The sequence below is a fragment of the Ochotona princeps genome, chromosome 20 (assembly GCF_030435755.1).
Source record: "Ochotona princeps isolate mOchPri1 chromosome 20, mOchPri1.hap1, whole genome shotgun sequence".
Classification (NCBI taxonomy): domain Eukaryota; kingdom Metazoa; phylum Chordata; class Mammalia; order Lagomorpha; family Ochotonidae; genus Ochotona; species Ochotona princeps.
In genome coordinates this window covers 22464106-22477993 of record NC_080851.1, presented here as the reverse complement: position 1 = coordinate 22477993, position 13888 = coordinate 22464106, and the positions used below count along the sequence as shown (strand labels likewise).

The following is a 13888-nucleotide window of genomic DNA, read 5'->3' as shown; positions in this document are numbered from 1 at the left end:
TATTATTATTAAACCAAACCACAGGACCTGGCACAGTAGCCTAGTGGCTAAAGTCCTTACCTTGCACACGCTGGGATCCCATATGGCACTGCTTCTAATCCTATGGCCCTACTTGCCATCCAGCTTCCTGCCTGTGGCTTGGGAAAGCAGTGGAGGACGTGGAGGACAGCCCCAAAGCCTTGGGACCTGCTCTTGTGTGGGAGACTGGAAGAGGTTCCTGGCTTCAGATCGGCTCAGCTCTGGCTGTAGCTGCCACTTGGGGAGTGAACCAGTGGATGGAAGATCTTCCTCTCTGTGTATCTGGCTTTACAATCAAAATAAATAAATCTGAAAAACAAAACCAGCAAACCAAAAAACCCCACAATGTGTGGCTTTCAGAAATTTTCACTCAAATAAGCTTATCATGTCTCCTTGTACTGAGACTTTGTCTGTGGCAATAGAATTAGTCTAAGCTAGGGCCCGGTGCAGTGGCATAGCGGGCTAAAGGCCTTGCTTTGCACACGCCAGGATCCCATATGGGCACCCGTTCTAATCCCGGCAGTTCCACTTCCCATCCAGCTCCCTACTTGTGGCCTGGGAAAGCAGTCAAGGACAGCCCAAAGCATTGGGACCCTGCACCCGCGTGGGAGACCTGGAGGAAGTTCCTGGCTCTTGGCTTCGTACTGGCGCAGCACTGGCCATTGTGGTCACTTGGGGAGTGAATCATAGGACAGAAGATCTTCCTCTATATCTCTCCTCCTCTCTGTATAACCGACTTTGCAATAAAAATGGCTTTTTTAAAAGAATTAATCTAATTTAATGCTGTAACTACCTTTTTGAGTTGAGTGCTGTAATAAGACTATCTCTTAATTTGCTTTCATTTTATTTGAAATGGAGAAAGAGAACTCTTCCATAGGCTGGTTTATTCTCCAAATGCCTGCAGGATCTGGGCCTGGATCAGACCGAGAAACCAAGTGCCTAGAAATCGGTCTGGGTCTCATATGTGAGTGGCAAGAACAAAATTACTTGAGTCAACACTGGGAGCTGGAATTGAAAGCTGAGCTGAGACTCAAAACTAGACACGTTCCTGTGTGGTTCAGGAGTCAACGCACTACACCACGAAACCACCCCCAACAGTCTCCTTGCAGATGCAAACCCTCCAAATATGGAATCTCTCATGACGTAGGTGCTCTAGCTTCATGCACCTGACTTATTTTCCATCTAACTTAGTGATGTTACATCTTTGATTTTCTTCTTGGAGGCAGGGGATCTTCTGTGATGGAGGCATTATAGCCACAGGTGGTCAGGGCCTTGGTTTTAATAGCTCCACCACACTGGGCTGGAACATCTTGTCCCAACCTCCTGAGACCATCATGCTGCAGGTCCAAACTGACCTCATTTGGATTTGTCCTCAACTGTGTTCAGTTGTGAGGAATGAAAAACGACCTCTGAGCCAATAGAAATAAATAACTGAGCTTCCGACAATGAAAACAGGTCGTGATGCCCCCGAATTATTGGATGATTGAATGCAGCTGGATTTGAAATCCCATTCCAAAAGCCATCACAGCTTTTTAAAAAAAAATCAGCTTAGGATTTCATCCCTGCCCCTCCCCTCCCTCTATCCTCACGATTGCCTCCCACTATCGCAGGTTATCACAGAATTTCAGTACACCATTTTAGACCTAACTGATATAAAAACAAATCAGTTCTTATTCTATTTCTTCTACAATTAAGCAAGGTTACTTTTTAAAATTTGATTTATTTTCATTTTATTGGAAAGTTCGAGTGGTAGAGAGAAGGTGAGAGCACAATGGAAAGAGATCTGCTGGTTTATTCCCCAGAGGTCTGAAACAGCTAGAGTGGGTTAGACCCAACCTGGGAGTCCAGACTCAGTCCAGATCTCCCATACAGGAGGCAGGGACCTCAACTGCGGCATTCAGGTGTTGTCAGGAAGTTGGAAGGAAAGAAGCCAAGATTCAAAGCAAGCCCTGCAATACACAATGCAGGCATCTGAAGTGTGCAGAAGTAAAGAAATTCTCTCCTGTGCCACCTGCCCACCCCTAACCAGGTTTTTTTTTTTTTAGTTAATATCATGTTATCGAGTACCCAGGATGCAGCTGACCAGTTAAGAATGAGTCAGTGTGTGAGTTAAGAATGACTAGTTAAGAATGACTAGTGTGTGAGCTTCTGGCAACCCTTCTGTGGCTTCTCTTTTCTGAGTTCTCTATTAAGAGTTGAAGGACTCATGCTGTTGCAAGGTTATTTCGCAGTTTAATGCGATAAAGTGTGAAGAGTACACGGCAGTCTGTCTAATATATAGCAGACGCTCAATAACTAACACTTTTTCTTAAAGGTAAAGAAGGAACATAAGAGGAAAGAAATGAGCAGTGGGAAAAAGATGGTGTTTAAGGTCACACAAATTTGATTTTGGATTCCATTACTCAGTGTTGCATGGCATCAGTCCCTTCATCCCTAACCAGGGAAATACTCAGCTCTTGAAATTATTATACTTCATAATAGCAACTATCATTATCATCTTTTTTCATTAATCCATAATTTATTGTAAGCAAGTCATTGCTAACTAATCTGATTTTTAGCAATGTAAGTCAAATATCTAGTCAGATAAATGTTTTGTAGCTAACATTCTCTAAATGTGAATTTTCTTGCACATGACTCTTACCATTAACCATTGACTCAGAGATAAGACAATGGCATTCTCTGAAAAAGATTCTGAGAATATACTTCCTCCTTTAAATGCCATGCGTAAAAAGAGGAAGAAAAAGAGAAAGCCCATGCAGTGGAGGAAACTGCATTTATTTCCAGCAAGGTAATGCAGAATTTCTCAGCTTCAATGGCTTTGTCATAATTCCGTAACACTGACTTCTCATGGATAGATAGGGTGCCACTTGAGAGAAGAAACCCGACTGAATTTGATCTGTGGCACAGATATTGCCTGTCTCCATAGGAGCGGATGCCTCTTGAACTTGGATTACAGTTTATTGTTTCAGCACCTCCAACCAGTGAAGACAGAAAGACGACCTTGTCCACATCAATAGTTGGCAGACAGTTTCCATTCTTGTGTGTGTGCATTTGGTCTCCAGGGGCTCCATTGGATAGCAGCAACAAGTTGGGTCCAGATTGTCTTCATCTTCCTCCCATGTGAGAAAAATCACACCAATGAGTCCTCTAGCTATTATATTTCTCAGAGAATAAAAACAGGAAAGCTTCCTGAGTGATTTTGCCTGGCCTTAGAACCTGATACTGGAAACTTCATTTTCACCATCACCATTCCATCTGGTCATTGAGTTCAAATACAGCTCGGATTCATTGGTTGATCTGGTATTTAAAAGGGGAGAACTGTCCTCAGCAGACTCTGCTTCTTAATACTAACTTTTCAATTTGTTTTTGTTTTTGTTTTTCTCTCAATTAGGGTAAAATTCTCAACAGAAAAGGATGCTGTCCTATTTGTACTGAAAGTAAGTTTATTTCTTTGAAAGCATGTTATTCATATTTGTTTTGCCTGTTATGGTAAAATAGTGGTATGAATTTTCAGCACATTTTAGTTCCTTAGGTATAGGATAGGGCCATGCCACCATCTCACAGATACTTCAAGTTATTTCTAACTCTCTCACAAAACACAATTGAAACAGAGTTAGGTATCTTTATCAGAATTTGTTCCTGTGAGAAATTAGGAAGATACATGGTCTGATTAGGTTTTAAAAAGGGCCAAGTAACTTCATGGGCATTTTAGTCTAATAGCATTTACAGCCAGTGCTGCTTGGATAATGACATCCAATGAAACCACACATTATACCTAATCTGGAAGGGATTTAAGTTCTCTCATCATAAAACCCAATAACTGCTCTTCCTGCTTCCTACTTCCACCTCTGCACTGGATCACTTGACATGGCACATACAACATTGCTGATGGCCAACAGAAAACAAAAGGTCAATTGTTCATGGCTTTGCTGTATTGTTATTGTTTGCTAAGTTCTTGAAGGTTCTTTCTAAACATGATCTGTCTATTCTGAAAGCCATCTGAGACCACAATGGAAATCACACAGACACAGTGTATTACCGGGTTTCATACTGACCCCACATGTAGACACAGACCTAAACTTATTAGCAAATTGCATTATCAGTCTGACTCAGCATTCCTATACCTTTGAGATAGTTTTCCAAAGTGCTTCACTGAGTAGGGGCTGGGGGAATTAGTGATGTCACTGTCAAATTAGTTCCTATGTACGATGAGCAGGATTAACTACACCATGAAATTGGCTAGAAAGTTTCTTGGTCTGTGAGCCAGTGAGACTTAGAGGGGTGGCTTTGAAGGCAGCTGACAGCAGCTTTCTCGGGGAAAATAGGTTTGTTTCTTGCATTTACCTAAAATTAGAGTTTACATTTCTGAGAAATAATTCAATCTCTCATTATTTTTCTTCTTTATTGGTCAACATTTTCAGACAATAGATATGGAGGATCATTATAGACAGAGACACATACATATATAAATATAAGTTGTTTTATATAAAGTATATGCTGTTTTTATATATAAGTATATGTAAAGGGACACTTAATGTTCATGGAAACATGGATTAAGGGATTAATTCAATGCAAACATATTTTGATATCCATGCATACAAAAGGACTTAAAAATTTATGAAAAATATATATAATGAAAAAGTTAGGCATGAGCTTCACATGCTTTTTTTTGCAGCCAAGTAATCTTTTAAAAGCATTTCCATGAACTTTTTGAAATGCCTCTGTGTTACTAACTTCTGTGTATTAAATAGCAATATTTTTAGGGAAAAGGAGCTCTTAAATAATTATACCCTGAACATAAGTGTTGGTTGGATTAATAAAAATTATAGATTTAATAAAAGAGCTTTCTTCTAAAGTTAATGATGTTCATAAAATAACTCAAAGGAGGCCAGTGAAGTATGACTTAGTAGCATCCAGGAATAATGCAGGAAGAGGAATTAGCTCTGATTAAAATGCCAGTTGAGTCAAGGCATGTGTATAAACCATTACATTTAATGACCCTCCCAGAGACCCTCAGAGGAAACCGTGTTTATGGGTGACTCTGAGGTTGCCTTCAGCTCTGTTCCTTTCTGGATGAGCAGAGTTGGGTCTATACTGATGGAGTTTTCTTCTGTGTCCATGCCAATGGAGATGATTGCATTTCTCCATGAAGTGTCTCCCAATGGAAGCAGAAGCAATTCTCGTAAGGACTTCCAATGATTCCCAGTTAACCAGTTTGCATTAACACACCTCTGGCGCCTATCACAGTATTAGGTAGGATCTCCACTTACCAGTTTCATATAAACATGTGGTGGCCTGTTGCAGAAACAGCCTGATTCCTGACTTCTTTGACTTTGTGTCACTGGAATCAAGACAGTAATTGATTGAGAGACAGAAATCCCTATTTCCATATCCGGAACAGGAAGGGGAAAAAATGAAAAGAAAAAGAATAGAAAGATGAAGAAGCAGCTTTGAACTGACTGCATTAAGTAATGTGTTGTCTTGGACATGTGCATAAGCCCATGACTTCTATTCCAGAGCAAGGCAATTGGCAGGAGAGCAGCCACCCAGCTGGAAGGGCACCCAGGGGCCGTGGACTCTGCACCTGCATGGAGCAGGTCAGAGCTGGAAGAACCCAGGCATGTGCTTCTCCATCCAAATCTAAATTATATCATCGGATGGCTGTTTCTCAATTTCCTTTGGTGTTCTTTCCATCTGTTTACTCTCTCTTGCTCTCCAGCAGTTCTTCCATCACCGCTGTAAAACATTCTATTTGGCGAGGCTCATTTGTTCAGATCGAGTTAGGAGATGGGATGACTTCCAATGTTTTAAACAATGCCCAAATTCTCATAACACATGCAGGTAGGCTTCTTCTGATGTCCTTTAGCTGTGGCCTAAAGACCTCCTACTTTGAAATTCCTCTGTCATTATATCCAGAATCCAGAGCAAACCTTTTGGCTTATTTTTTCCTACTTGGCCAGTAAGGAGAACTCTTCCGATGAATGAGTTTCTAAAGTGGAGGAACCAAGGTCAAAGCCACAAACTAAGACTGAGGTTTTCTACAAATAAAAACTTATACTTTATGAAAGCACAATTTCTTTGTGTGCCTTTCTCTCCCTCAGGTGCACACACAATTAGGCTACTGAGGGTATCAATCCCAGCATTCCTATGAGTTGGCCAGCAATTAGCTGTGAGGGCAGGGGCTGTCTTGTACAGTGCAGGTTGTGCTGCATCTGAGTCCCTGTCCGGGAAAAGCCAGTACCATTACCCTTAAAGTTGTGCCAACCAAAAATGTCCTAGACATTGTCAGATGTTCTCTGGTGGATAAAATTGGCCAGTTGGCAATTTTGGTCAGGAATCCTAGGCATGCCAGCCCAGGGAAACAGCCTAAGGGAATGCAGAAATAAACGTCTCTGGTACTACTAGTAGTAACTGGTCCATCAAAATCTGGGGACAGAATCCTCTTATAATCTGACCCAAAGAAAGTATGAAAAGTATTTCTCTCTTTTAATAACTTGGGACATTCGTTCTTCATTTCCAAGAGAAAAGAATTAAGTTTGGTTTGAATGATTTATTTAAAATAAAATATTTGAAGTGAGCTAAACAAACTTCATAAAGCTTGTGTTCAGGCACTGTTCTTTGCCAAGGTATGAGGCTGTAGCCACCAGTGAGCCTCACTTTTCTGGGCTAGGTGCTAAGAAGGCCACTTGCTTATATGTGTAGCAATTGGTTGATGTGAAATGTTACTTCACTCTGTGCTGGCAAAGTGTAGGTGGAACCTTGACCTAATCATGCAACAGAGACCTCAATCAGATAAATTATTGGCTGGCAGAATGTCTATTTTCAGACCTGGAAATAGTGCTTGGTGTTGAAGTTTTATTTGGTAACACAGGGGGGAATGTGGGGTGTATGGGCCATGAGGAGAGAGAGAAGAAAAAAGGAGGGAGAGACAGGACACACAACACACACACACACGACTGAGAGATTGATTATATGAAGCAATTTAATCCTCAAATCCAGAGGCAGCTAAACAACCAAATATGAATGCTTGGCCCCAATTTATTAAGCTGTACTTTTGGTTACATCAGAGCTAACCATCAGAACCCCGATCCAAGACCAGAGTTCACAGTGATGTAATAAAGAGGTGGGAAGGGTCCACTAAGCATTAAGGTGTTTCTAAAGGAGTAACCACCTTGGTTGTCCCACAAGTAATGGGACATATCAGCTATCAGCATCGCAGGGTGCTGGGAGGCCCATGGTTGCCAGGTGATTGCATCCCACCCCACAGGATTAGTTTCCAGCTGTGCACAGTGCTGGGAATCCTGCTCTTTGAGAGCCTCTCTCCCCAATCCTGGCCCTGTTATGAGCACCTACACAGAAGGTGGGATTTGCTCAGCTAGTTTTGGCACTTTTACTAACACTCCCCGTGATGCCTGCAGGTATCTCAAATTAAGCAATGTAGCTGTACTGGGCAGGGGGAGGATAGAAAAACAATTTCACTTATTCCCTTGGAAAAAGGGTAATGAAACAGTGACCTTGGGGCCTATTTTATGAGAAATCTCCACTGACATAGGTTCCACAAATTAGTAATTCCGTGTTTGAGCAAGGTTTTTGGCCTCTGAGAATGTAAGCAACTTCAGGTCCCTTAACCCCAAGAGTCTGTCCTTGACTCAGGAAAGCAAGGAAATCTGAGACCAGAGTTCAAGATGCTTGTGGAGTAAGAATGTGCGGTGTTGACCTCAGCTCCGCCAAAGAGGTGCTAAGCTAAGTGGCCACTGAAGTTTCTGCTTGAGTGTCTGGAGTTGGGCTTGCTGAGCATGTTGCTGTTCCCGAGGTTTGGCAGTGTGCAGCCGTGGCAGGAAAACCTAACTGTGCCACACGTGTGGTCAAGAGCTGACTCCCTCCCCGCACCCCCCCGACCCAAGGCAGTGTCAGAGGAATGTGAGGAAACCCATTTGCTTTCTGTTTTATATGCTGCTCTATGTTAAGAGAGGCTGATATTTTCTGGGTGCTCACTGATGCATAATTGAAGGAGCAGAATGAATTTCTTGGGATCAGCCTTCTTGTACCACCTGTTGTCAGTTCCCACAGGGTGTTAGTGCTCATTAAGTTGTGCCTGAGATGTACTCAGTAAGTTAGAATTTGATCAGTTAGCAATTATCATCCATCCCTTTTATCATCATCATCATCATCGTCATCATCATAATCACCACCACCACCATTACAAGAGGATAATAACCATTAATAGTAACAGTGGTAGCAGCAACTAATGTTTAGCATCTGCTGCATGTCCCGGCACACAGGGATCATTCCATTCGATCCTGTGTGATTCTCATAGCCCCATGGCCAACTGATAGCAGGAACTCCATTTCACAGCTGAGCATGGTGATGCTCAGAGGTTTAAAAAGTATGCTCCAGGTGAGAGGTGCAGCCTACCCCCCGACTCCCCCACCCCCTGGATCATTTCTCTGGGCTTCCATGCTGCTGTGTACAGTGTGAGAACCAGTTGCAATCGCAGGGAAGAGGCAGTCTGTAGGGTTTTGCAATGTGAAAGAGTAGGAGATTGGACAAGCTCATCAAGAGGCATTTCCCAAATCAAACAGTATTTCCTCCTGAGACTCAAACATTCAGATTTTCTTGTTCTGTGCCTCTGCACCACCCCTTCTACTTAGGAGCAGAGAAGGGAGAGTTGGTCTACAGTGAACTCACCGATGGTTCAAATTGGATTCATTTTCCATGTCACTCATTTTTCTAGATTTTTTTTCACCTTTCTAGCAACTCAGGTTAAGGTATGTTCTGGGGCAAGTGAAAAAGTATTATATTTTCTTAACTTAGAAAAACTTTAAAGTACAAAATTTTAAGCTCAAAAAGAACACTTAGTATAATTTCCACTAATCACCGTATTAGCCTTATGGGATTGTACTTGCACAAGTGAATGAATGTTAACTATGAGGGGAGCTCTGCCCCTTCACAGATGAGCAGAGGCTGGAGTAGTACTAACAGCAAGAACTGGGGTGAGAACCTACATTTCAAAGAAACATCCTAAGCTTGTATTCAGCCTCTTGTTCTCCCTTCATTTTTGGTCTGGAGAGCTAGTTTTAGTATAGATGCGCTACTATTAAGTCATTCAATTAAAGGTTGCTTTGTGCATCCTAATTGTAAAAAAATGTCTTGTGTATATAAAGAGATAGTTAAATTCCTTATTAGACATCTGATACCTTTTCCTCTTTTTTTTGATTTAAACACAAAGCTGCCATCTTGAATCTCAAGAAGGGAACAAGTACCCAATTTTAGATGAAGGTCCTTAGACCAAAAATTGCCTTCAGTGATGATAAACCTAATGACAAACACTACAGACCCTAAACCATGAAGCTGAAAGCTACACCGTGAAAGATTTTATGTAGTAAACTGCACATCACTATATACACAGCACAGGCAGATTTATTCCTCTCTGGAGGTCACATCTCCTATGAGCAAAATAAGAACAAAAATTGTTACTTCTGCTGCCACGACAATTACGCCTAATACTAGTAGTGATTTGTTGAATGTTAGTCCACGTCAGGCATTGTAATAAATGCTGTCCAAGTTTTCTGTCATTTAGTTCTCATGGTAATTCGATGAAGTAGAAACTGTTATCATCTTCAGTTTTACAGACTAGAGATTAGAAGATCAGAGAAGTTAAATAGTGTGCAGTTGGCCAATACCTTGATTTCTGAGACCAAAAACCCAAATTTCTGTATGATGTTCTTTGTTCTTGTGCTTGCTTTGACAGCACGTATACTAAAAAATTGGAATGGTGCAATGATCTTTGTTCTCTGTTGACTATATTTTTATTCATTTTGGAGGTTTGCGTTCAAATAGACATGAAGTTTGCCAACTTCTTCCTTTTTATATATGGCTGGGGGCTTCTGTTAGAAAGTAGTTGTTCTGGGCTCACCTTTGAGACTTACCTGCATGCTCGTGGCCACATTAACTTCCTTGGTCTCTTGTGTCATAGTACTATAGTTCTATTTCCCTTTGATGTGGAATCAATAGAAATGAGGGTTTCCTCTCTGTCTCTCTATCACGGTTCCTTTTTTTGGTGAGTGCTGTGTGCCCTGAATCATTGTCCCAAACTTCTGCAGCTTGCTTAGCCCTCTTTAGCACACATGGATCTATTCTGTGGCTTTTTTTTTCCTTTTGGGTTTTTGTCTTGCAACCTTACTGCTTCACCTCTATGGAGTGCCTTCTGTGGTTACTTTGTCATTACAGTTCCAGATTTGTTGGAACTCTGAAACCCTTAGCATATCATTCCTTGAAAAGATGCTAATATGATGGGATCCAGCTTCCGGTCTTTTTGTACAGCTCACTCTTCTTGAATTGTAATAGCAATTGCTACCTTGGACTCACCAAATGATCTGAGTTGGGAGTTGGATGGAGGGGTTAATGGATGTTTCCAAATGCTATTTGTTGACTGAATTCTGGCACTCCCATTATCCCAGCTGCACAGGTTTCAAGCCTTAATGTGATTTCTCATACTTTTGGCATTTCTCTCCCATGTTGCTAATCAGTCATCAAGTCTGGTTGGTTGTCTCTTCATGTTGTTTTTCTAATAAACAATTTCCTTCCCATTCCCACGGCAGCCATGTCCTCATCTTGTTGCCTCTCAGTAACCTCTGTCTTTCCTCCATCAGTCCTTTTTTGCAGGTCATGGTTAGAACCCATGCTTGGCATGCGCCAGGACCTTCATCAGCTTGCTTCGTTGGGCTTCCACAGGGTTTCCCAAAGTTTGTTTTATAGGACAGTAGAGCAGAGGGACAATAATACATAATATTTTCAAAACAAAATTCCATGATTAAATAGATCAGGGGACTGCCAGGCCAAGTAAACTTAAATCTGTTTTCTTGAGGAGAATTCTCAGAACATTTATTTTCCAGTGCCCTCAGTAAACTTTCAGGGTGGTGATGGAGTATAGAACACCTCCCAAACTAATTTGAGTTGTGGAGCTCTTACAATTTTTACTTACTTTGGCAGAGCCAAAGAAGGATTGATGTTTCATAGGAAACACGCTTAGAAATGTTGGTTCTTTGGAATACATTTAAACTTCTCAGGCTGGCAATAAATCTCAGGGCAATTTATTTAGACAACGTGGGTGCCTCACATCTCTTGAAGTAACTTCCTGCTCTGGTCATACCAGTCTCCAGCTTTGCTTATACAAGCTGCCTCTTTTTCCCTCTATTTGTGTCTCTGTTAACATTTTTCATCTGATCTACAAAGTTTATCCATTCTGGCAGTGAATCTAAATTCTATATATCTTTTATAAACCAAGTCAACTCACGTCATCTTTCTAGCAGTCTGTTCCATATCTGCCATAGTCTCACTCAGCCTTACCTCAACCCGTGGTGGACATCTATTTACTAAATTTCTAAAGCATTTAAAATAATGAAATAGATAATGAGCATCTGTTACATCCTTGGTTCCTTTTTGGTACTATTTTTCATCTTTATGAGCATCCTACAAGACAGCTGTTCCTAGACCCATTTTCTAGGTATTTATACAATTACGTAAGCAGATTGTAAGGGATTTTTAGGTCACTAAAGTGGCAAGATCAAGATTCAAACACAAGACTCTCTTCATAGTAATGCATTCAGTGTTTGTAGAACACTTAGATAGCTTTAAAGTCAGCAGCAGCTTAACTTGAGGGTGTGAAATCCATCTCTTGAGCCAAGTACACATCTCTGCCATGTAGTTTATGAAGAGGAGATACAGTGAGGATGAGAGGAGATATTGCAAAGATGGAAAGCTTCTGGCATGGCGCCCAGCATACACTAATTACTATGTGATAATCTATTTGCTGATGCTGAGTTTCGCATGGCTGAGATAACAAACTACCATAAGCATAGTGGCTTAGACGAACACACCAGGGAGGTCCAAAGTCTGAAGCAGGTTCTCAGAGAGCTAACATCAAGGTGCTTGCAGGCTTGTCTTCCTCTTAGGAGAGAATCGCCACCTCTTTTGGCTTCTAGGAACTACCCACATTCCTTGACTCCCTCTCCTTTTCTTTTTCTGTCTCCCAATTCAGCAATGGCAGACTGAGCACATTGTCTTCCTGCTTTCCTCTGTTGCTCATAAGGACTCTTAGGGATACACTTGTCCCTCTCAGATTGTCCAGGATAAGCTCCACATCTCAAGGCCAGCTGATGAGCAAACCTCATTTCATCTGTGAACTAATTCTCTCTTGCTATGTGAATATAGTATGGACAATTTTTGGGTATTTGGACAGAGATATCTTTGGGAGACCATGATTCTGTGATACATACTTGGTCATATTGTGATATTAAAAGTGTGTTTTGTTTTCCCCAAGTAGTTCTGATTGTGACACAGCTTTCTGACTCTAACAGTACCTTTCATAGGGTAGGTGAATGGGCTTCATACTGCTACCCTCCTACTGCTAGCTACTGCTAGACCAACTGGGTGTCTAAGGTCACAGGTTTGAATCTCTCAGAAAGCTCCCTTTGTACTAGACAACTGCAATGTTCCTGACATTTCAGGTGTTTTCCTTATCTAGATGGTCCTCCATTTCCCCCATTATTAAGCATCTATAGATTCAGTTAACTGCAAATCAAAAATACTTTAGGGGCTAGTGTTGTGATATAGCAGTTAAGCTGTGGCTTCTGACGCCAGCATCCAGTAACACAATGTCTGCACCAGTTCTGGCTATTCTGCAGTTGATCTAGCTCCCTGCCAATTCACCTGGACAGGCAGTGGATGATGGCTCAACCGCTGGATCCCTGTCATCCCTGTGGAAGACCAGAATGGAATTCCTGGCTCCTGGGTTCAGCCTGACCCATGAAGGGGGTGAACAGTGAATGGAAAATATTCGTATGTTCTCTTTTTGTCTGTCTCTCCTTGTCTCTGTCTGCCATACAGATAAATTAAAAAATCATGAATCAACGTTTGAAAAAATCCTTTTCACTGCACTCTAAACAATAGAGTATAATAGCTAGATTATAAAAAAATTATATTGTATTAGGTATGATACGTAAGTAAAAGAGTATTTAAAATATAAGGGAGATGTACAAACTCAATGCAAAGATTGCATCAGTTTAAATAAGGGACTTAGATTTTGCAGATTTTGGAGTCAGCGTGGGGGGTTGGTCTAGAAACAATCCCCCACATATACTTAGGGATTACTGTCGTATGTTTGTTCTGAGAGCATCTGTTAATTGTTCAATTACTTGACCATGAATATTCTGTCGGTTATCTGGTGGTCATTTTGTGTTCTCTCATCAAGTTATATTTCTTTGAAAGAGATTTATATATTCAGTTGAAGGGAGAGAAAAAGGGGTTGGTTCACTGCCTAAAAGATCACAACAGCTGTAGCTTGGCCAGCCTGAAGCCAGAAGCCGGGAACCAGGTTTCCATCTGGGTCTCTCAGAAGAATGCCAGGAACCATTCCTTTGCTTTGTAGTCATACTACCAGGGGTATGGTTGGGAATCAGAATTGCTGTGACTCTAGTATGAGGCATGGAAGTCTGAAATAGTGACTTAGCATGCTACACCACAACTCTAACCCTTCCATCCAAACTACATTCCTAACCCATTCATCCAACAGCTATTTACCCATGTCTGATGTGTATTTCATCAGACATTGTTGTAAGCAATGCAGATAGTATCATGTATTACAGGTATATTTAGGTCCTCCTCTATACAAGGAAGTGTGCCAGTGTGAGAGGTATATGCAGAATGCACTTGTGTTTTAGGGCCTTTTTGAGGTGCTAAAGGTACATCATAACTACACATTTACACAGATTATTATTTATTGTAATTAGGTCATAGGTTTGGGTCATAGGTCTTTTTGGCTTCCAAGTGGAAAACCCACTTGGACAAATCACTATTGTGACTATGGGAT

The 13888-nt window shown here is 41.3% G+C and overlaps 1 protein-coding gene across 2 annotated transcripts in view; it reads left to right on the top strand.

Annotated features, from left to right (window-relative positions):
• BMPER (BMP binding endothelial regulator) overlaps positions 1 to 13888 on the top strand; it is a 235239-nt gene that overhangs the window by 141446 nt on the left and 79905 nt on the right. For both annotated transcript variants that reach the window (XM_058678067.1, XM_004582375.2), the window contains exon 11: positions 3410 to 3455. In XM_058678067.1, the coding sequence (XP_058534050.1) occupies positions 3410 to 3455 (46 nt within the window). The remainder of the gene's footprint in view (positions 1 to 3409; positions 3456 to 13888) is intronic.